The sequence below is a fragment of the Solanum stenotomum genome, chromosome 4 (genome assembly GCF_019186545.1).
Source record: "Solanum stenotomum isolate F172 chromosome 4, ASM1918654v1, whole genome shotgun sequence".
Classification (NCBI taxonomy): Eukaryota; Viridiplantae; Streptophyta; class Magnoliopsida; order Solanales; family Solanaceae; genus Solanum; species Solanum stenotomum.
In genome coordinates this window covers 62,026,747-62,051,968 of record NC_064285.1, presented here as the reverse complement: position 1 = coordinate 62,051,968, position 25,222 = coordinate 62,026,747, and the positions used below count along the sequence as shown (strand labels likewise).

Below are 25,222 nucleotides of genomic sequence, written 5' to 3'. Positions count from 1 at the left end.
CTATACAAATAGACATATCTTTTTATGAAAAATCACAATATTTTAGGTGACACTTTTTCATCAAAGAATACAATTCTTTTGAACGAGTAATATAATGTTGTGGTTTTATACTAGTCATATCATATACTAGAAAAGATAGACTTAACGACCACAATATCAAATATACTTGAAGAATTTTGTGGGTCTAACATAATACAAGAAAGTCATTAAATTTCATATCTTATACTTTTAAATTTAAATTAGATAGTAAGTCTAATTTTGTCTTTATCATAAGTAAAGAACCCCCCACATTTTAAATATGTTCTCAAAAATATTTTTCAAGTATTTGAAATTATTTTTCACATGTTTTTTTCCATGCTTTCATATTGTATACCATCAAAATACATATTGGCAACACGAAGCCTTCTTTTGGAGATTTAATCCATATAAACACCCATTGCAGGCACAAAAATCACTAATTTTATGTCACTAGTGTTTTTGTTTTTTCCCCTTTCTGTCACAACTAGACAAACCACTTAGTATTTAGAATACTAACAATAAAGATTCAATCTTTATACAAATTGTTTCTAGTTTAACGATGAAGTTTTATATTCTTCTAATCGTTAACCGAATGAACCTTGAATTCTGACGAAGTTTTTATATTCTTCGCATCAGTTTCACATTTAGACAGAGTAGTAAACCAAAAATGTTTTAATCTCCAGAAACCTCAAATACAATAATGTTTCTAGCTAACGATGAAGATTTTATCTTTTTCAAATCATTTAGCCTTAATATTCCTGACGAAGATTTTGTACTCTTCAAGTCAGAATATTCATTCAAACAGAGTATTTAACAAATTGGTGAAGTTTCTATATTCTTCAAACCAATGCACAATCTGATTTGTTCGTGAAGGTCTTATATTCTTCAAACTAAAGGACTAAAAAAAAATTCAGAAGATTTTAGTCTCCAAAAGTCAAACACAATCAAATTTCACATGGAGTAGAAAACTACAAAAGTTTTTCTTTTTTTTTTCTCCTCTAAACATAATACATATTAATATTAATATAGATATATTCTGAGATCATCACATAATGATCATCTATCCTAAAATTTATGAAATAAATCTCATAACTTATAAAGGATAGAAAAAAATAAAAATCAAGGGAAATAAAGATAAAACCTGATTATTACCCCCATTGAATCACATTCTATTTGTCAGCAATGATTCCATGCAAGCCACTTTTCTTACTATTTTTTCCTTCTTTTCCAGTTTCTATCATATTCCACTTTTCCTCAAAAGACATTGAATTTCAACGAGAAACTAAACTCATGTTCAAATATTGTTAGGGGACAACATCTGTTCATTTACTTCTTCTTATAGTTATATAAAACCAAGAATATAGGAAAAATAATTAAAGTGTACATCTTAGCCTTTATGCCCAAAATAACTTTTCTCATTGAAAAGAAAACTGAAGGGGTGCAATGCTTGAATGCACTTGGGAAGAAAATAATAATAATCTTACCCATCCAAGGAAAATTTACTACAAAAAATATACTCGAACATACTAAAGTAGTACTAATTCATCCCAAATTTCTTTTATCATATGATAAAATAATTCTCTTTTTCATTTTGTTCTTTCCCCAATAAAAAGAACACAGAAAATAGAAGTAATTTCCTTACCACAAAAAATACCATCATTAAATTTCTTAAGCTTGTTATCTCCTGTATTCAGATTAGCAAACCAGAAATAATAAAAGATGAAAAGAAAAACACAAAGAACTATCCGAGTCCACAGAACCCACTGTGTGTCCTTAAGAAATTTAATCCCCTCAAGTACCCGAGGTTGCAGATTAATTTCTCCCAAGATAAAACGGATTAACCATTAAAGAAGTAGAGGTACCTCAAACTTCGATAGTTTCAACGAACTCAAAATTACAGCAACGAATCATACACAGAGACACGATTGATCGATTTTGTTTTGTAAGAAATGTATGCAAAAGAAGGGAAGAATTCGATTTAGAAAAATGAGAGAAAACCTCTCTATTTATAGCGAACAAAGGGTAAAGGTCACAACCCTTTGGAAAGAAGACAACCTTTATGAAAGGTCACAACACTTTGGAAAAGGCATAACCTTTCAAACGGTCACAATCCTTTAGAAAGGACACAACCTTTCATAATGTTCACAACCCTTCGGCATAGTCACAACTCTTCAGGAGAGTCACAACCCTTCATTTCCTGTTCATACCTTTAAAACCCAACAATAATTTCCACAAATCCACTTTCCCATTTTTGCTCAAAATCTGAAAATTCCACATCCAATAGTTACTTTGCACAAAATTTGAAAAATCTTTTAGGTAATCTTTACCTAAAAACACCCCTATCATGTTTCTCAACTTGCTCAATTGGGCAAAATCATGATTAAACAAATGGACTTTCTCTATGTCAAGTCTATATTTCAAACAAAAATTGCAAATCTTGTGTAAAAGATGCTAGTGAGGAACTTGGAAAACGTTGTCCTTACGATAAAGAAGCCATCATATGGTATGATAATTGTTTCTTGAAATATTCCAACAAAGATTTCTTAGGAAATATCGATAATATGAACAAGTTTTACATGTGGAATGTTCGCGTTGTGAAGAACCCTAAATATTTCAATGCAAAGACTAAGGAATTGTTGGGAAACTCTGCTGAAAACGCTTATAAAACGTTGAAATTGTATGCAACTGGAGAAATGGATCGGAGATTGAAGAAAATAAGAAATTGTATAGATTGGTTCAATGTACAAGAGATCTTTCAAATGAGGATTGTAAGAAGTGTCTTGATGGTATTATTAATGAACTTCCAAGTTGTTGTGATGGGAAAGAAGGTGGAAGAGTTATTAGTGGAAACTGTAACTTTATATATGAAATTAAATTTACCCTTTTATTAATACTCCTTAGATCTTACAAAATATAATATGGAGAGCTTGAAATAAAATCCCTATACTAATATAGTGTAATATAGTTTTATTAAGTTATACTTCTTGTTGTATTATTTTGGTCAAGCATGTAAGGTGAATAAAGATTAATATAATAGACATAAAAAATTTCGTGTGTGTGTATATATATGTGTATGATTCTTTTACCATATTATGGACAAGATTGATCAGACTACAACAAAAATAACGTTTAACAGCAATAAATATAAACATGAAGTCATGAACAAAGTTTTTACCGTCATTAGTTAATTACCATGCTTTAGGGACATTTACAAATTAAAGAGTGCAATCCCTGCTAAAAATATATATTTAATTTTTTTTGTATAGTGTTTTGGCGTTTAAAAATGATTATATTTGTCTAAAATCGGACTATCTTTCACTTGTTAAGAGTATATCTAATTTTTTATATATTGTTTTCGGACTATCTTTCACTTGTTAAGAGTGTATCTATTTTTTTATCTATTGTTTTGGCACTTAAAAATGATTAATAAATATGTAATATCACAATAGTTATATCACTTAAGCATGATAAAACTAATGTGATTTGGTATAACTATTGTGTAGCTTTTTCTCACTTAGATTTAATTCTTAAGCACAAATTTAGTTAATGATTAAGCTAGAGTTTAATATCTATGACTAGATGTTATTGTGGGAAAAAAAATTCAGACATAAAATCGAAAATACATATTATTTTTGGAAAAATGACAAATGTATAATATGATTTTTTTTATTTTTTTTTTGACTAAAATTCACCTTCGTTTACTTGATTTTGTATAAGATAATGTGCATTTATAACAAATAAATTAAACTTGTATTGGTCAATTACATCACTTATGGTTTCTTGTCACTTGCGAATTAATTGTAACCCATTTTAATTATTCATATTTCAATTTAAATGAGTTTTAACATGTATCTATCTATATAAAGGACTTGCATAGTTTGGTTAATTGAAAAGGAAGAAGCAGAACTAGCAATAGAAACATCAAGTTTTTAGCAATTGTAATGTCTATGTCAAACAATCAAGTAGAGGGGCTAAATGTAGCGGCTTCCTTTGCTCCATATGTATCTTTTCTTTGAATTAATGCGTGCGTGCGTGTGTGTGGCTGTGTGTGCGTGTGCGTGCGTGTCATGTGTAGAGATAGTTTCAAACTTTATGTGTGTGATTCTATTGGGTAAGTTGTTGATCATGTATAGATAATAAATTCTTTTACAACCATATTTTTTTAATCTTATACAATTTATATTTATTTGTATATTTTATATATTAAAAAAATAAAATATGAATATATTAAGTTACTATTATATGGTTTATACAAGCTCAAATTTTAATGTGAATTTTTTTTATTTTTTCTCAAAGTTTCAGCGAATAAGACATCTAATTCCAAAAAGGAAATAAAAACTAAATTTTTTAGCAAGCATATTTGATCGATTTGTTTATAAAAATAATAAAAAAAAGATTAATAACCAGAATTGTAACCCAAAATTAAAGCAACCTATCATTTTATCTTACTTGAACGATGTGGTAGCCACGACCTCCAAATTCTAGATCCGCCTCTGCCTAAGATGATAAATGATCTTTTACAACTGATATTTTTGGAAAAACGACAAATGTATAATATGATTTTTTTTAACCAAAATATACCCTCATTTAATTACTTTTGTGTAAGATTATGCGCATTTATAACAAATAAATTAAACTTGTATTAGTCAATTACATCACTTTATAAATTCTTGTCAATTGCGATTTAATTGTAACCAATTTTAATGATTCCAATTTCAATGTAAATGAGTTTTTACATTTATCTATATATATAAAGGACTTGTATAGTCTGGTTTATTAAAAAGGAAGAAGAAGAACTAACAATAGAAACATCAAGTTTTTAGCAATTGTAATGTCTATGTCAAACAATCAAATAGAGGGGCTAAATATAGCTGTTTCCCTTGCTCCACAGGTATCTTTTCTTTGAATTAATGTGTGCGTGCGTGGGTGTGTGTGGTTGTGTATGCGCGTGCGTGCGTGCGAGTGCGGAGAGATAGTTTCAAACTTTATGAGTGTGATTATATTGGGTTAGTTGTTGATCATGTATAGATAATAAATTATTTTATAACCATCTTTTTTTAATCTTATACAATTTATATTTATTTGTATATTTTATATATAAAAAAATAAAAATCTTGCGGCTTACCACACATTCTAAAATTAGTCATTACATATAGTTTTTCTCAGATAAATTCTCGGTTAGAGCTAAAATACTATTACTACTATAAGCTTATTATATGATGACTTAAACACACATTGAGTTATTTGGTACAAGAGATAAGGAATACTAATTTTAAGAATAAAGTACAATATTATTTTATTTTAAGTTTAGTTAAAAGAATTTAATAATTCTAAGATTATTTATCTTATTATTTGTAATATAATTATGTGATAATTAACCAATCTCATGAGATAACCTTGTCTATTCCACCCGCTTACCAAATGACCTCCACAGTGTGTCTGGTAGAAAGGAAAATATTTTCTCAGAAAATACTTTACAAGAAAACATTATCTAGGAAAACAAATGATTTCTTACTTATTTTCTTCTATTCGGTCTGCAAGTATAGAAAATATTATCATAAAAATATTTTTATATATCTAAGATAAAATTACAAGGATGGGATGAGAGTGGGGGTGAGTGATTGTGAGGGTGTGGAGGAGAAAATGCGACTTGTTTTCCCTACTTTCATTATGAAAGTCATTTTCCTTATTTTTAAGGATAGTATTTTACTAAAGAAAATATTTTCTAATTTTTTTCTTGTACCATATAAACTGTTGCACCAAATGAATTTTATACCATCTCATTTTTCACATCAAAATATGTCTTCTTCAAAACTAATCTCTTGTCTATTTATTCTCTCATCCATTGCAATTCTTGTACAAACAGTAATTTCCACAAATCCACTTTCCCATTTTTGCTCAAAATCTGAAAATTCCACATCCAATAGTTACTATGCACAAAATTTGAAAAATCTTTACCTAAAAACATCCCTAACAGGTTTCTCAACTTGCTCAATTGGGCAAAATCATGATCAAACAAATGGACTTTCTCTATGTCGCGGCGATATTTCAAGCAAAAATTGCAAATCTTGTGTAAAAGATGCTAGTGAAGAACTTGGAAAACGTTGTCCTTACGATAAAGAAGCCATCATATGGTATGATAATTGTCTCTTGAAATATTCCAACAAAGATTTCTTAGGAAATATCGATAATATGAACAAGTTTTACATGTGGAATGTTCGCGTTGTGAAGAACCCTAAATATTTCAATGGAAAGACTAAGGAATTGTAGAGAAACTTGGCTGAAAACGCTTATAAAACGTCGAATTTGTATGCAACTGGAGAAATGGAGATTGAAGAAAATAAGAAATTGTATGGATTGGTTCAATGTACCAGAGATCTTTCAAATGAGGATTGTAAGAAGTGTCTTGATGGTATTATTAATGAATTTCCAAGTTGTTGTGATGGGAAAGAAGGTGGAAGAGTTATTAGTGGAAGTTGTAACTTTATATATGAAATTTACCCTTTTATTAATACTCCTTAGATCTTACAAAGTATAATATGGAGAGCTTGAAATAAAACCCTATAATAATATAATGTAATATAGTTTTATTAAGTTATGCTTGTTTTATTATTTTGTTCAAGTATGTAAGGTGAATAAAGATTAATATAATAGACATAAAAAATTTCGTGCGTGTATATTTATGTGCGTATGATTATTTTACCATATTATGGACAAGATAGATCAGACTACAACAAAAATAACGTTTAACGGCAATAAATATAAACATAAAGTCATGAACAAAGTTTTTATCGTCATTAGTTAACTACCCTGCTTTAGGGACATTTACAAATTAAAGATTGCAATCGCTGCTAAAAATATATATTTAATTTTTTTTAATACTGTTTTGGGGCTTAAAATAATGATATTTGTCTAAAATCGGACTATCTTTCACTTGTTAAGACTGTATCTATTTTTTTGTATATTGTTTTCGGACTATCTTTCACTTGTTAAGAGTGTATCTATTTTTTTATATATTGTTTTGGCAATTAAAAATGATTAATAAATATGTAATATCACAATAGTTATATCACTTAAGCATGATAAAACTAATGTGATTTGGTGTAACTATTGTGTAGCTTTTTCTCAGTTAGATTTAATACTTAAGAACAACTTTAGTTAATGATTAAGCTAGAGTTTAATATCTATGAATAGATGTTGTGGGAAAAGAATTTCACTAACATAAAATCAAAAATACATATTATTTTTGGAAAAATGACAAATGTATAATATGATTTATTTTTACTAAAATTCACTTTCGATTACTTGATTTTGTATAAGATAATGTGCATTTATAACAAATAAATAAAACTTGTATTGGTCAATTACATCACTTATGAATTCTTGTCGCTTGCAATTTAATTGTAACCCATTTTAATTCTTGTCTATGTCAAACAATCAAGTAGAGGGGCTAAATGTAGCTACTTCCCTTGCTCCATAGGTATCTTTTCTTTGAATTAATGTGTGCGTGCGTGTGTGCATGCGTGCGTGTGTGTGGCTGCGCTGCCTGCGCATGCACGTATGTGCGTGCGTGTGTAGAGATAGTTTCAAACTTTATGTGTGTGATTATATTGGGTAAGTTGTTGATCATGTATAGATAATAAATTCGTTTACAACCATTTTTTTAATTTTATACAATTTATATTTATTTGTATATTTTATATATTAATCAGATAAAAATCTTGCGGATTACCACACATGCTAAAATTAGTCTAAAATCGGACTATCTTTCACTTGTTAAGAGTGTATCTATTTTTTTGTATATTGTTTTGGCGCTTAAAAATGATTAATAAATATGTAATATCACAATAGTTATATCACTTAAGCATGATAAAACTAATGTGATTTGGTATAACTATTGTGTAGCTTTTTCTCATTTAGATTTAATACTTAAGTACAGATTTAGTTAATGATTAAGCTATAGTTTAATATCTATGAATAGATGTTATTGTGGGAAAAAAATTTCACTAACATAAAATGGAAAATTCATATTATTTTTGGAAAAATGACAAATGTATAATATGATTTTTTTTTTTTTTGACTAAAATTCACCTTCGTTTACTTGATTTTGTATAAGATAATGCACATTTATAACAAATAAATTAAACTTGTATTGGTCATTTACATCACTTATGAATTCTTGTCGCTTGCGATTTAATTATAACCCATTTTAATTCTTGTCGCTTACGATTTAATTGTAACCCATTTTAATTATTCAGATTTCAATAAATGAATTTTAACATGTATCTATCCACATCAAGGACTTGTATAGTCTGATTTATTGAAAAGGAAGAAGCAGAACTAACAATAGAAACATCAAGTTTTTAGCAATTGTAATGTCTATGTCAAACAATCAAGTAGAGGGGTTAAATGTAGCTGCTTCCCTTGCTCCACATGTATCTTTTCTTCGAATTAATGTGTGCGCATGCGTGTGTGTGGACGTGCGTACGTGTGTGCGCGTGCGTGCGTGTGTATAGAGATAGTTTCAAACTTTATGTGTGTGATTATTTTGGATAGGTTGTTGATCATGTCTAGATAATAAATTCTTTTATAACCATCTTTTTTTAATCTTATACAATTTATATATATTTGTATATTTTATATATTAAAAAAATAAAAATCTTGCGTCTTACCACATATGCTAAAATTAGTCTAAAATCAGACTATCTTTCACTTGTTAAGAGTGTATCTATTTTTTTTATATTGTTTTGGCGCTTAAAAATGATTAATAAATATGTAATATCACAATAGTTATATCATTTAAGCATGATAAAACTAATGTGATTTGGTGCAACTATTTGCGTATCTTTTTCTCACTTAGATTTAATACTTAAGCACAAATTTAATTAGTTTATGATTAAGCTAGAGTTTATTATCTACGAATAGATGTTGTGGGAAAAAAATTTCACTAACATAAAATCGAATATACATGTTATTTTTGGAAAAATGACAAATGTATAATATGATTTTTTTTTTTTTCTTTACTAAAATTCACATTCGTTTACTTGATTTTGTATAAGATAATGTGCATTTATAACAAATAAATAAAACTTGTATTGGTCAATTACATCACTTATGAATTCTTGTCGCTTGCAATTTAATTGTAACCCATTTTAATTCTTGTCGCTTGCGATTTAATTGTAACCCGTTTTAATTATTCAGATTTCAATAAATGAGTTTTAACATGTATCTATCTATATAAAGGACTTGCATAGTTTGGTTAATTGAAAAGGAATTAGGCAAAACTAGCAATAGAATTATCAAGTTTTTAGCAATTGTAATGTCTATATCAAACAATCAAGTAGAGGGGCTAAATGTAGCTGCTTCCCTTGCTCCACATGTATCCTTTCTTCGAATTAATGTGTGCGTGCGTGGGTGTGTGCGTGTGCGTGTGCGTGCGTGCATGTGTAGAGATAGTTTCAAACTTTATGTGTGTGATTATATTGGGAAAGTTGTTGATCATGTATAGATAATAAATTCTTTTACAACCATCTTTTTTTAATCTTATACAATTTATATTTATTTGTATATTTTATATATTAAAAAAATAAAAATCTTGCGGCTTACCGCACATACTAAAATTAGTCTAAAATTGGACTATTTTTCACTTGTTAAGAGTGTATCTATTTTTTTTTATATTGTTTTGGCGCTTAAAAATGATTAATAAATATGTAATATCACAATAGTTATATCACTTAAGCATGATAAAACTAATGTAATTTGCTGTAACTATTGTGTAGCTTTTTCTCACTTAGATTTAAAACTTAAGCACAAATTTAATTAATGATTAAGCTAGAGTTTGATATCTATGAATAGATGTTGTGGGAAAAAAATCTCACTAACATAAAATCGAAAATACATATTATTTTTGGAAATATGACAAATGTATAATATGATTTATTTTTACAAAAATTCACCTTTGTTTACTTGATTTTTTATAAGATAATGTGCATTTATAACAAATAAATAAAACTTGTATTGGTCAATTACATCACTTATGAATTCTTGTTGCTTGCAATTTAATTGTAACCCATTTTAATTCTTGTCGTTTGCGATTTAATTATAACCCATTTTAATTATTCAGATTTCAATAAATGAGTTTTAACATGTATCTATCTATATAAAGGACTTGCCTAGTTTGGTTAATTGAAAAGGAATTAGGCAAAACTAGCAATAGAAACATCAAATTTTTAGCAATTGTAATGTCTATGTCAAGTAGAGGGGCTAAATGTAGCTGCTTCCTTTGCTCCATAGGTATCTTTTCTTTGAATTAATGTGTGCGTGTGTGCATGCGTGGGTGTATGTGGCTGTGTGCGCGCGTGCGTTCGTGCGTGTCATGTGTAGAGATAGTTTTAAACTTTATGTGTGTGATTATATTGGGAAAGTTGTTGATCATGTATAGATAATAAATTCTTTTACAACCATCTTTTTTTAATCTTATCCAATTTATGTTTATTTGTATATTTTATAAATTAAAAAAATAAAAATCTTGCGGCTTACTGCACATGCTAATATTAGTCTAAAATCGGACTATCTTTCACTTGTTAAGAGTGTATCTATTTTTTTATATTGTTTTGGCGCTTAAAAATGATTAATAAATATGTAATATCACAATAGTTATATCACTTAAGCATGATAAAACTAATGTGATTTGGTGTAACTATTGTGTAGCTTTTTCTCACTTAGATTTAATACATAAGCACAAATTTAATTAATGATTAAGCTAGAGTTTGGTATCTATGAATAGATGTTGTGGGAAAATACTTTCACTAACATAAAATCGAAAATACATATTATTTTCAGAAAAATGACAAATGTAAAATATGATTTATTTTTACTAAAATTCACCTTCGTTTACTTGATTTTGTATAAGATAATGTGCATTTATAACAAATAAATAAAACTTATATTGGTCAATTACATCACTTATGAATTCTAGTCGCTTGCAATTTAATTGTAACCCATTTTAATTTTTGTCGCTTGCAATTTAATTGTAACCCATTTTAATTATTCAGATTTCAATAAATGAGTTTTAACATGTATCTATCTATATAAAGGACTTGCATAGTTTGGTTAATTGAAAAGGAATTAGGCAAAACTAGCAATAGAAACAACAAGTTTTTAGCAATTCTAATGTCTATGTCAAACAATCAAGTAGAGGGGCTAAATGTAGCTGCTTCCTTTGCTCCATAGGTATCTTTTCTTTGAATTAATGTGTGCATGCGTGGGTGTGTGGTTGTGTGTGCGCGTGCGTGGTGTGTCTGTGTGTGCGTGCGTGCGTGCGTGTGTAGAGATAGTTTCAAAATTTATGAGTGCGATTATATTGGGTAAGTTATTGATCATGTATAGATAATACATTCTTTTACAACCATCTTTTTTTAATCTTATACAATTTATATTTATTTGTATATTTTATATATTAAAAAAATAAAAATCTTGCGGCTTACCGCACATACTAAAATTAGTCTAAAATTGGACTATTTTTCACTTGTTAAGAGTGTATCTATTTTTTTATATTGTTTTGGCGCTTAAAAATGATTAATAAATATGTAATATCACAATAGTTATATCACTTAAGCATGATAAAACTAATGTGATTTGGTGTAACTATTGTGTAGCTTTTTCTCACTTAGATTTAATACATAAGCACAAATTTAATTAATGATTAAGCTAGAGTTTGGTATCTATGAATAGATGTTGTGGGAAAATACTTTCACTAACATAAAATCGAAAATACATATTATTTTCAGAAAAATGACAAATGTAAAATATGATTTATTTTTACTAAAATTCACCTTCGTTTACTTGATTTTGTATAAGATAATGTGCATTTATAACAAATAAATAAAACTTATATTGGTCAATTACATCACTTATGAATTCTAGTCGCTTGCAATTTAATTGTAACCCATTTTAATTTTTGTCGCTTGCAATTTAATTGTAACCCATTTTAATTATTCAGATTTCAATAAATGAGTTTTAACATGTATCTATCTATATAAAGGACTTGCATAGTTTGGTTAATTGAAAAGGAATTAGGCAAAACTAGCAATAGAAACAACAAGTTTTTAGCAATTCTAATGTCTATGTCAAACAATCAAGTAGAGGGGCTAAATGTAGCTGCTTCCTTTGCTCCATAGGTATCTTTTCTTTGAATTAATGTGTGCATGCGTGGGTGTGTGGTTGTGTGTGCGCGTGCGTGCATGCGTGTCATGTGTAGAGATAGTTTCAAACTTTATGTGTGTGATTATATTGGGAAAGTTGTTGATCATGTATAGATAATTAATTCTTCTACAACCATCATTTTTTAATCTTATACAATTTATATTTATTTGTATATTTTATATATTAAAAAAATAAAAATCTTGCGGCTTACTGCACATACTAATATTAGTCTAAAATCGGACCATCTTTTACTTGTTAAGAGTGTATCTATTTTTTTATATTGTTTTGGCGCTTAAAAATGATTAATAAATATGTAATATCACAATAGTTATATCAATTAAGCATGATAAAACTAATGTGATTTGGTGTAACTATTGTGTAGCTTTTTCTCACTTAGATTTAATACTTAAGCACAAATTTAATTAATGATTAAGCTAGAGTTTGATATCTATGAATAGATGTTGTGGGAAAAAAATCTCACTAACATAAAATCGAAAATACATATTATTTTTGGAAAAATGACAAATGTATAATATGATTTATTTTTACTAAAATTCGTCTTCGTTTACTAGATTTTGTATAAGATAATGTGCATTTATAACAAATAAATAAAACCTGTATTGGTCAATTACATCACTTATGAATTCTTGTCGCTTGCAATTTAATTGTAACCCATTTTAATTCTTGTCGTTTGCGATTTAATTGTAACCCATTTTAATTATTCAGATTTCAACAAATGAGTTTTAACATGTATCTATCTATATAAAGGACTTGCATAGTTTGGTTAATTGAACAGGAATTAGGCAAAACTAGCTAGAGAAACATCAAGTTTTTAGCAATTCTAATGTCTATGTCAAACAATCAAGTAGAGGGGCTAAATGTAGCTGCTTCCTTTGCTCCATAGGTATCTTTTCTTTGAATTAATGTGTGTGTGCGCGCATGCGTGGGTGTGTGTGGCTGTGTGTGCGCGTGCGTTCGTGCGTGTCATGTGTAGAGATAGTTTCAAACTTTATGTGTGTGATTATATTGGGAAAGTTGTTGATCATGTATAGATAATAAATTCTTTTACAGCCATCTTTTTTTAATCTTATACAATTTATATTTATTTGTATATTTTATATATTAAAAAAATAAAAATCTTGCGGCTTACTGCACATACTAGTATTAGTCTAAAATCGGACTATCTTTCACTTGTTAAGAGTGTATCTATTTTTTTATATTGTTTTGGCGCTTAAAATGATTAATAAATATGTAATATCACAATAGTTATATCACTTAAGCATGATAAAACTAATGTGATTTGGTGTAACTATTGTGTAGCTTTTTCTCACTTAGATTTAATACTTAAGCACAAATTTAATTAATGATTAAGCTAGTGTTTAATATCTATGTATAGATGTTGTGGGAAAAAAATCTCACTAACATAAAATAGAAAATACATATTATTTTTGGAAAAATGACAAATGTATAATATGATTTATTTTTACAAAAATTCACCTTCGTTTACTTGATTTTGTATAAGATAATGTGCATTTATAACAAATAAATAAAACTTGTATTGGTCAATTACATCACTTATGAATTCTTGTCGCTTGCAATTTAATTGTAACCCATTTTAATTCTTGTCGTTTGCGATTTAATTGTAACCCATTTTAATTATTCAGATTTCAATAAATGAGTTTTAACATGTGTCTATCTATATAAAGGACTTGCATAGTTTGGTTAATTGAAAAGGAATTAGGCAAAACTAGCAATAGAAACATCAAGTTTTTAGCAATTGTAATGTCTATGTCAAACAATCAAGTAGAGGGGCTAAATGTAGCTGCTTCCCTTGCTGCACTTGTATCTTTTCTTCGAATTAATGTGTGCGTGCGTGGGTGTGTCTGTGTGCGCGTGCGTGCGTGCGTGGGTGTGTCTGTGTTGTTAAAGAATGACAAAAGCCCCACATCGGTGGTTAATGAGATGGGTGGACTCCTTATAAGGCTTGGGCAATCATCCTCCCTTTGAGCTAGCTTTTGGGGTGTGAGTTAGGCCTAAGACCTAATTTAACATGGTATCAGAGCAGGTCCCGTCTCACCCGATGTTGGGGTCCCCCAAAATAAAAAATTGCCCACGCACCAGATGCTAAGCACTGGGCGTGAGGTGGGGTGTTAAAGAATGACAAAAGTCCCACATCGGTGGTTAATGAGATTGGTGGACTCCTTATAAGGCTTGGACAATCCTCCTCCGTTTGAGCTAACTTTTGGGGTGTGAGTTAGGCCTAAGACCTAATTTAACATGTGTGTGCGTGCGTGTGTAGAGATAGTTTCAAACTTTATGTGTGTGATTATATTGGGTAAGTTGTTGATCATGTATAGATAATAAATTCTTTTACAACCATCTTTTTTTAATCTTATAAATTTTATATTTATTTGTATATTTTACATATTAAAAAAATAAAAATCTTGCGGCTTACCGCACATACTAAAATTAGTCTAAAATTGGACTATTTTTCACTTGTTAATAGTGTATCTATTTTTTTTATATTGTTTTGGCGCTTAAAAATGATTAATAAATATGTAATATCACAATAGTAATATCACTTAAGCATGATAAAACTAATGTGATTTGGTGTAACTATTGTGTAGCTTTTTCTCACTTAGATTTAATACTTAAGCACAAATTTAATTAATGATTAAGCTAGAGTTTAATATCTATGAATAGATGTTGTGGGAAAAAAATCTCACTAAATCACTTATGAATTCTTGTCGCTTGCAATTTAATTGTAACCCATTTTAATTCTTGTCGTTTGCGATTTAATTGTAACCCATTTTAATTATTCAGATTTCAATAAATGAGTTTTAACATGTATCTATCTATATAAAGGACTTGCATAGTTTGGTTAATTGAAAAGGAATTAGGCAAAACTAGCAATAGAAACATCAAGTTTTTAGCAATTGTAATGTCTATGTGAAACAATCAAGTAGAGGGGGTAAATGTAGCTGCTTCCCCGGCTCAACAGGTATCTTTTCTTTGAATTCCTAGTTAATTTAATGTGGTATATGATTTACATTTTAAATCTCTCACAACTCACAATCGAAATTTATTTATTTTTCCTAAATTAGGTCGTAGACTATTGAGTCTTTAATAAGTCATAAGAATTTGCAGTTCTAATTGAAATCGCGCATCTAAATTCTATATCTGTTACTCTGCCAAGTTGATTCATGCTCATGTTGAAACTTTACCTAATTTAAAAATCGATCTAATTAAGAATTTGGTTATATATATGTATAGAGATAGTTCTAGTATGATTATATTGAATTTATTGTTGGTTAGTAAATTCTTGTATAACCATTTTATTTATTCTTATACAATTTATATTTATTTTATATATTTAAAAAATAAAGATCCTGCGGCCTACCACACATACTTTAACTCATTACATATAGTTTTTTTTTTCTGATGAATTATCGGTTAGAGCTAAAATACTACTACTACTAAGCTAATTATATGATGTATTAAAATGTACTTAGTTGTTTGGTACGAGAGACAAAGAATAATAATTTTAGAATAAAATGTTGTATTGTTTTATTATGAGTTTAGTTAAAAGTATTTATTAATTCTAAGATTATTTATCTCATTATTTGTAGTATAATTATATAATAACTAATCTCATGAGATAACTTTGTCTATTTCACCCCCTTATTACCAAATGACCTCCACGGTGGTAGAAAGGAAAATATTTTTCACAGAAAATACTTTTCAAGAAAACTTTATCTAGGAAATAAGTGGTTTCTTACTTATTTTCTTGTATTAAGTATGCAAGTATAAAAAATATTATCATAAAAGCATTTTTATATATCTAATTAAGATAAACTTACGAGAATGAGATGGGAGCAGGGGTGAGTGGTTGTGAGGGTGTGGAGGAGAAAATGCGGCTTGCTTTCCCTACTTTTATTATGAAAGTCATTTTCCTTATTTTCATCAATTAAGGACAATATTTTCCTAAAGAAAATATTTTCTAATTTTTTTTGATAAGTTGAACATGAAAAATAAAATGTTTTCTTCTATACCGAACACACCCTTAATACTTTATAATAATAATAATATAAACATGAACAAGAAATTTGATATTTCTTTCTTTGTACTGCTATAGGTTGATGAAGAAAACATCTTGAAGAAATCTTTGGAGTTGCCTTCTTGGAGCACCAATAATGCTAAGAGAAAAGGAAAAGAAGTTCATGAAGAGAGACAGAACAAGCAGAGAATATCAGGTCGGGGACATCAATGAGATTTCTAGTTAAGGATAAAGATTTCTCTCATATTTTGGATTGAATCTATTTTTTAATATGTTCGTATGTTTAACTGAAAAAGCTCATGTGGTGCAAAATTTATATGAAACAAAACAAATGGAATTTGGAAAAAATGAGAAATTGTATTGATTGGTTTAGTGTACAAGGGATCTTTCTATAGAGATTGTAACAAATTTTGCTCACCTTCCTCGCCTCTCCCTCATCTTGCTCGTCACTCTTTCATGTATCCAGATACATGTGAATCACTTTAAATACATACAAACACATGTATATAGTGTGCTTCACATGTATCTGGGATACATACGGATTTCGCTCGCCTCCCTTTCCCCTATTTTTTGTGGTAGCAAAAGTACATGTATCTAATTGTATTTTTCTTCAATCTATAGTAGAAAACTCTTAATTAGTAGTAAGATACATAATATTCTCAAAGTATAGATAATTATAATATATATGATAATAAAATATGTCTAATTATATAGTTTTTTCACCTTTTTAATGTATAAATCCATTCACCCCAGCTATATTTCCATCAGTATGAACAATGATAGAACAACCATATATAAAAGTAACCTTGTAACCATATGGTGTAATTGCTAGCAATTCTGCAAACTTCTCTCTTTGAGAATGTAAGAAGGTAATTACTCCACTTTAATTAAATTCAATGACATGTTGACTAAATAATTAATTACATGATCAAACAAACATGTCAAAATTGTGTTATTACATCCAATCACATGTTAACTAGATTATATATTTTCCTAAAAATTTAACCAATTGACAAAATAAAATTTAATTTAATTGTCATTAAAAAAAATTATTATCAAGAAAAGTTCACAATCCAGCCATTACCTTTGAAAGGCAAAAGGTCAAATAGATTAGTAACGATAAATAAAATCATTATCATAATTAAATTGAAAATTAACATTTGAATTATTCCATTATTTAGTATTTAAATCACAATTTATAAATAGGAGTACTATAGGACTAATTAGAGCTTGAACGTGCATCCACCTATACGACAGCCTACAGTATTTGGTCAACAAGATTATATCAACCACACTCTTACAAATTTGAATTAGTTAATATAATTACTCCCTCCGTTCTATTTTATTAATTTTCTATTGATCGAGAAATACTAATAAATTAATTGTTTCCTTTTTATAGTAGGTGTTTTCAATGGTTGTGAATCAACATGAGTTGTGGTGTAGCAGTCGGAGGGTTCGAGCCCTGTGTATGGAAAAAATCTTGGTGGGAGCGTTATCCGCGAATGGATTTTATAATGTGCGATTCCAATTTAGTCGAAACTCCAACGTGGGTTCCAGAGACACTGAATGAGAAACCAATCTCTTGCCGTGACTATCTCTCTTCTATTTGAAAAGTAAAGATCCACTACAAAGAGGGAAGTGAACTTGTGATTGGGACCTCTAGGCTCTATCTGAATCGAATTTGTATTAGCTCTAGAGCAATTATGAGATTCTAACTATGATAGAACCAAATAATAACAATAAATATGTCTTGAAGGGGCTTTTTCTCAACTTGTTAATCACATATATTGAGAATACATTTCAATTTTTATTTTTATTTTTTACAATAATACTCCATATTGTAGCATGTTCTTGTGATACATTGTACTTCACAGAGTCAATAACGTGTAATTACACTCAAGCAAATAGCCCATATAGCTAATTGAATATTACTTAATAATTTATCGTTAATTCGTCATTAAATAAAATTAGCGATAAACTTTTTGTTGATATCCGTCTCTAATTCCTAGTGATTTATTTCAATATACTTCATGTGCTAGTGATATATTATAGGTATCGACTAACATGATTTGTGGAGCAGTAATGAGATTGTTTCACTCTTAACCAGAGGTCTCGAATTCGAACCCTAGTATGGAGAAAATTCTGTTGAGAGCACTACCCCCAAATGACCTCTATAGTGTCGGATTTAGTCAGAGCTCCAATGCGGACTCCAGACATCGAATTGAAAAAAAAGATGTATTATAGGTATCTACTAAATTAGTCCTTAGCACAACCCATTATTAAAAAAATCACCGTCGTTGGCGTGTTTGGATTATAAAATATATTAATCTTAGTCAAACTATCTATGTCCTCTTTCAAAAGAATTACATATAAATAGCAGAATTTTGCTATAAATAAGACATCATTTCTCAAAATATAGCCAAATTAATAAGTGTTGTAACATTTTTGGTGATTAAAAATGGCTATGGTTAGAATATTAATGAGTTTGGCTACCATAGCCATTTTGTTTGGTTCTACCATGGCTGCAAATCATACAGTGGGAGCTCCTAAAGGTAGATGGGATGAAAGCACTGATCTTACAACATGGGCTGCATCAGAAACTTTCCTAGTTGGTGATAGTTTGAGTAAGTCTAACCCCATTAATCTTCTAATATTCGAGACAGATTCAGAATTTGAAATTTATGGGACGTTAATATTGTAATGCTAAGACCATTTTCAACCCTACTCTATTTTACTCTCCATTCTCTATATTTGGAGAGTAAAATAGAGAATGCCCTCTCCAAGCGCTCTCTATTTTACCCTCTACTCTCCAATTATGTAGTAGTTCTCCAAATTTGGAGAACTACTACTCATACTCTCTATTTCACTTTTTGAATATTATATTATTATTTCTATTATTTTGTAATTAACATATTATTTTTCATATAAAACTATTAATTAAATCTCTAATATTCATAATTCTTATAAAATGTAATATACATTTTTTTTAAAAATATTATTAAATATATACTACTTTCACCTCGAATTAATAATATTTTAATTTTCATCACTTTGTGATACAATTTGATGTTATTATGAATTTTCACTATGAATAATGCACAAAATTTATATGATAAGATACAAATTTTAATTTAAAAATACAATACATAATATAATAATTTAAATACAAGATAACAATACAATACAATATATAACATTATAATTTTAAAAATCACAACAATAATTTAGTAATCCGATAGTTTGGTTCTAGATTTAACAATATTCGAAAAAGGAAGTATGTAGTGTATGATTTAGAGAAGTTGTGGTTGTAATTGAGATTGAGCTTGTTGATTTCGTTTTTTAATTATTCGTAGTTGTTCTTTAGAAATTTAGAATAAAATATAATTTAATATTAAATAAAGAATTTCAAAAATTAAATTTTATATAGCATGAAAATTATATAGGATGATTATTAAAGAAAGAAAAGATTTATATTACGAAATAAGAAAATGAAAATGAAATAGAAACAATAATATAATATTGAAGAGAGAGAAGATTCTTTTTAAGAGAGTAAAATAGAGAATTGGGTTGGAGTTGATTGTCTGAAAAAATAGAGAACTCTATATTTGAAGAGTAAAATAGAGTATAGGGTTGGAGATGCCTTTGGATTCATAATCAAATATTTATACATATTTCATGGAATTTTAAGTATAACTTCGGGTTTCTTGCTCTTATTTCATGAATCAACCGTGCATAATACATAAATATATCTTTTAACTTAGCTGACATCTATACCCTCCAACTTTGAATGTGTACAACTAGACACTTAAACTTGTAAAAAAAATGAACAAATAGACACACACGTTCTACGTGACAAAATACATGTAGGACGCCACATATGACACAAAATTGTCATATAGGACGCCACATAGGACGAATGTGTTGATTTGTTCAAATTTATACAAATTTAAGTATCTATTTATGCACAGTCAACGTTGGAGGGTGTAAGTGCTAACTAAATTCAAGCTAAAAGAAACATTTATATAATATATCTTTTTATCTAGTTTTCCATTCGATATTTTATACATTTGACTAATACGGATTTGCGTTGCATAAGGCTAAAGGGGGACATGCTCCCTAATAGATGTTTTTCTATACCTAGGAATCGAACCAGAAACATATGGTTAAGGATGGAGAGATTCTATTCATTCCATCACAACCTTTATTGATAATTCCGAGCATGTTTTCCAATTTATATTTTTTTCTTGATTGACAGTTTTTGTGTATACTCCAAACCATGATGTTCTTGAAGTTAGAAAAGCTGATTATGATTCTTGCCAAACAACAAATGCAATATCAACAAATGGTGGAGGAATGACTATCATCTCTCTATCTTCTACTGGCAAAAGATACTTTATATGTGGAACTGGTGGACATTGTGCCTCAGGAATGAAACTTGAAGTTAACACACTTGCCACAGCTCCTGTAGTTCCTCCACCAGTGTCACCCCCGGTTAAATCCCCTGTTTCAGCACCATCGCCGAAAATTGCACCTAAAATATCCCCTGTTTCAGCACCATCGCCGAAAAATGCACCTAAAATCTCCCCTGTTTCAGCACCATCTCCTAAATCTTTGGCACCAACGCCGAAAAATGCACCTAAAAGCTCCCCTGCTGCTAGTAGTCCTGAGACTCCGTCATTGCCTCCTTCTTCTACTGATTTTGTACCAACATCATCTCCATCGTCTGCTGATAAAATTAGTGTCATTGCTAGTTCTACCGTGGGATTTGGCCTTGTCACTATGATGTTGTTCTTTATGTAATTCATTTTATTTTTTTTGAGTTATTGTTTTAATTCTCTTTTGTATATGATTTATTCGATATTGATATCTTGATCGAGAGAATTTCTTGTTTCAAAATGTATAATTTTGGTAAAGACGACATGGATGTGTACTTGTGATGGAACAAAATAATTTGATTGTTAGCAATTTTCTACACAAATCAAATATATTGAATTCTTCATATAGTAGATACAATAACAATGTACTAGGATAATAAGATATAGTTTGTACGTATATCATAAGTACAAGATAGGAATGTTGTTTCCGATATATCGTGTGATATAAAAAATATTATGGTTTACGAAATAAAAAGGCTTTAAAATAAAATGGAGATGCGGGGTATCGATCCCCGTACCTCTCGCATGCTAAGCGAGCGCTCTACCATCTGAGCTACATCCCCAGTTGATGCTTAATTTGCTCATAACAATAACATCTAAGTTGTATTCTTCAGTTTAGTTGATCAAATCAGTTTATGAACAAATTATAGTGCTAACAAGTTGAGGATGGGTTTTCTAGATCAAGTATAATTTTCAATTTCTAACATACAAGAATTTTCATTGGTTGTCTTTTTAATGATCGGCGTTTAACTTGGGTCCCCATTTTAGCAATATTCGCTATATATTCTTACCTTTGTCCTCTTAATTTTTATCTTCTCCATCGTTTATGTGCGATAGAAAATTGAAGACTCTTCTTATTAAAAGAAGAGGAATTAGGTACGAACACTTTTGTTCCTAAACATCACAAATTAGACGTTAGTCTATCAGCACATAACTTCTGAATAATTTGTTATAGAGTTATTATGATATTTATATTAAAGTCCTCGTAAATTTGTGACAAGACAAGTTCTTGCCCATCCATAAAATTTTCTCCTAGCTAGTGTTCGATTAGACCTTGTGGCAAGACAAGTCTTTGTCCATCTATCTGAACATTTATCGATCTATCAAGACTTGTGGACAAATTTTGAATTCCACACTATTTTTTATCAAACTTGTATAATTAATTTTATAGCGGATAAAGATACGTGAAATTAACTCAAACTTGTACAATACAAATTAATACTAGTACTCAATAATTATGCAATTACCATTAGTTGAAAACATCAAATGCCCTAGTCATCTCAACAACTATGATCAAACAAAGAAAATGAAAGCATCGATCCTCTCTCACACCCCCTTCCAAGAGATTTTGAGCACGATCCACCACTAAAAACGCTTCTTCAGATTACAATTCGAACGACGAAATCGTCCTATGCAATTGTCACAGTAGATGTGGCATAGAATGCAACAGAAAAGATTGCATGTACGAAACACAAAATTCCACCAATTGAGAAGAAATGATGATGCAATAAACCACATGAAGATCTCGATTTGTTATTTGACATTGTTCCGATCACTAGCATTCCCATTCCAACTGCCATTATTATCCTAAAAATCCCAAAATTCAAACAAATTACAAAAATTGAAGGAATAAGATTAACATGGTATATTTATAAGATCACACGATTTAAAAGATAATATTATTGTATGATTCAAATCTTTAATTTAAAATTACAAAATTTTATAATCTTTTTTCTATATTTTTAAACATTCTGTCCAAGTAAAATACACGTACTAATATAACACATATACCAATAACAATAGCCTAAAATCACGGTAAAACATATTGATTAGAGCAACTTTCTTTACCCCATGCATTCCCAAGTGTGGGGCTCGAAGAGAATAAAGTCTCTATATTGTCTGACCTTTTTTATAAAAAAAATTGGAAATAACAATAGTTGAAAATACAATTATCTACAATTTTTTTAAAAAAAATTGTTGATGTATGTCTCATTTTTTGGTGAATTATATTTGGTGAATCTGTTTCAATTTATTTATCTTACTTTCTTTTTTAGTGTGTTTCAAAAAGAATATATCTTCCCTTTTTTGTTCTTTCGATAATTCTAACTTTTCAATTGACATGTTTAAGTCGATAAGACCAAAAAGACATTACGGTACATTATATTTCACGTATCTTTAACTAAAGATCATAAAATTCAAAAATCTTTTCAACTTTCTTAACTTCATGTCAAGTCAAAATCAAACAAACAAAATGTAACGGAGAGAGATATATACCATGTGAAAAGAAGACAAGCAAGTGATAATTGTCTGCTAGGTGGTGCTTTTTGTATGTCATCTCCAGTGCAATAGCAATAGCTGCAGCCTCCAACAAGATTAGCAAGAATATGAGCAGCTGCTAGAAGACCAGCAGCAGCTAACCCTAGAATAAATGCATCATGGCTTGGCTCTTTACACTCAAAAAACCATAGCTTCAAGTGTTTTACCTTCAATACCACACACAAAATAATTAGTTTCAATTAAGTTCTATGACAAACATTATAAATTGATATATAATTAATATGAACAATGATTTAATTAATTTATTTCTATATAACTATAGTCTAAAAACAAATTATTGGGTTCTATCAAATTTGTAGATAGAATTTTAAGTTTTTTGGTTGTGAATTTTTTTTAGACAAGTAGTTCATTGAGTTCTACATAAATTATTTTTACGTATGCATCACTCCCTTCCTATCGATTTGTTTATTTAATTTTAAGTTGCTATGAAGTTTAAGAAAGTAAAGTTTACTCTTGTGGTCTTAAATTAAAGATATGTTGAATATATCAAAATATCTTTTAATCTAGTGATGTTAAACATGTCTGAAATGAAAGAGCTATCAATAAATGAAAGAGACATTCTTTTCTAAACGGACTACAAAAAAATTAGACAGACAAATTGAAACGTAGAAAGTAAATATATTATTTTTAAGCAGAAACACAAGATTTGGACCAAAACTATTGAATTCCGCCAAACTCATGACATAACTATATAACTCCACTCCTAACTATAGCTGGTTATTATTTTATTTTTCAAGTTATTATATCAAGCATAATACAAAGAGTGTATAAAAAGTGACTTGTTACCTGGTTTTGAGCTCCTTCTGCTTTAATTCCAAGAAGACCAGCTAGAGCATCTAAAGCCACAATCACTAAGCATGCAAATATCCCAAACAACTTAGACATTTTTTCATAAACTACTTCAATGACACTTTCAAGAGGAAAAAGGAAGAATTAAATTGTCTAAGGTTTTAAATAAATAAGCACCCCTCCACTCTATTAAGCTTGTGTGAAAAAGTGTAAAAGCAAAAAATATCACAATGACAAGAAGTGGATAGTTTAGTGAGCTGGACTATATAGTACAAGTAGTAGTGAGCTAAAATGAAATGGGATATTAATTATTAATTGCCTTTTCCGTTTGAATTTATGTGAAGTGAATCAAAATATTAAAAAATACGTGAAAAGTACTACAAATCATTATATTTATAATAAATCATATTAACTAATTCTATAGTTAAGTCGTAAATTAAAAGTGAGAATGTATATTTTCATTTTTTTCTTATTTATATGACATTATTTATCTTTTCGTCAATCCCAAAAAAAGTTATACGGACACTTTTGTATTTAGTAATAATTTAATTTTAAGTTTTTCATTTTATCCTGATGAAATGATTTATAATTACAAAAATATTTCTAACTTGTTTAGACCACAAACTTTAAAAAACTTGTTTTCATTCTTAAACTTTGTGTTAATCAAACACTTTTACATAAATTATGATAGAGAAAGTGTTAGCAGTAATATGTTGTTTACTATAAATAGATGAGTGAAGGATCAAATAAACACCTAAAAACTCTCGACTTTTTTAGTTTTATACATAAACTATTAATGTATTAGTGTATTACTTGAACTATCACCAAATGTTTTTCGAAATACACATCAATTATCACTTGTTCATTTTTCCTACTTAAATATCACTAAATATTTATCGAATCACAAATACACTATCAACTATTCATTTTTTTTAATATATAAATAAAATATCACCATTGTTCAAGCACGAAATAGTAAAATAATGAGTGATTAATTCTAGCTAGCAAAATTTGTCAATATGATTCTAGTTTTGTTTTGGCCTTTTGTTCCACCTTTTCTTTGATCTTATATCTAGGATTCCTTTTAGTGGGGAACCAAGAAATATTTTTCTCTAAAGTCTAAACCAGCTAAGAAAAATGGTGTGGCAAAGTCATCAATCAC

The 25,222-nt window shown here is 28.9% G+C and overlaps 3 protein-coding genes, 1 non-coding gene and 2 pseudogenes across 4 annotated transcripts in view; 4 read left to right on the top strand and 2 right to left on the bottom strand.

Moving 5' to 3' along the window:
• The window catches only part of LOC125863338 (cytochrome b6-f complex iron-sulfur subunit, chloroplastic), a 324,107-nt gene that overhangs the window by 203,790 nt on the left and 95,095 nt on the right, over positions 1-25,222 (top strand). The gene's annotated exons all lie outside the window — the stretch shown is intronic.
• Positions 2,406-2,919, top strand: LOC125861636 (cysteine-rich repeat secretory protein 38-like; annotated as a pseudogene).
• On the top strand, positions 5,818-6,540 carry LOC125863335 (cysteine-rich repeat secretory protein 38-like; annotated as a pseudogene).
• LOC125863336 (uclacyanin 1-like) lies at positions 18,656-21,079 on the top strand. Its single transcript, XM_049543524.1, has 2 exons — positions 18,656-18,903; positions 20,535-21,079. The coding sequence occupies exons 1-2, from the start codon at positions 18,738-18,740 to the stop codon at positions 21,077-21,079; spliced, it is 711 nt and encodes a 236-aa protein (XP_049399481.1). The 5' UTR covers positions 18,656-18,737.
• On the bottom strand, positions 21,425-21,497 carry TRNAA-AGC (transfer RNA alanine (anticodon AGC)). The gene has a single exon. It is a non-coding gene; the product is annotated as a tRNA-Ala (tRNA).
• Positions 22,158-24,290, bottom strand: LOC125863345 (protein DESIGUAL 3-like). Its single transcript, XM_049543534.1, has 3 exons — positions 24,058-24,290; positions 23,209-23,417; positions 22,158-22,521 (listed from the first exon to the last, which is right to left on the bottom strand). The coding sequence occupies exons 1-3, from the start codon at positions 24,154-24,156 to the stop codon at positions 22,344-22,346; spliced, it is 486 nt and encodes a 161-aa protein (XP_049399491.1). The 5' UTR covers positions 24,157-24,290; the 3' UTR covers positions 22,158-22,343.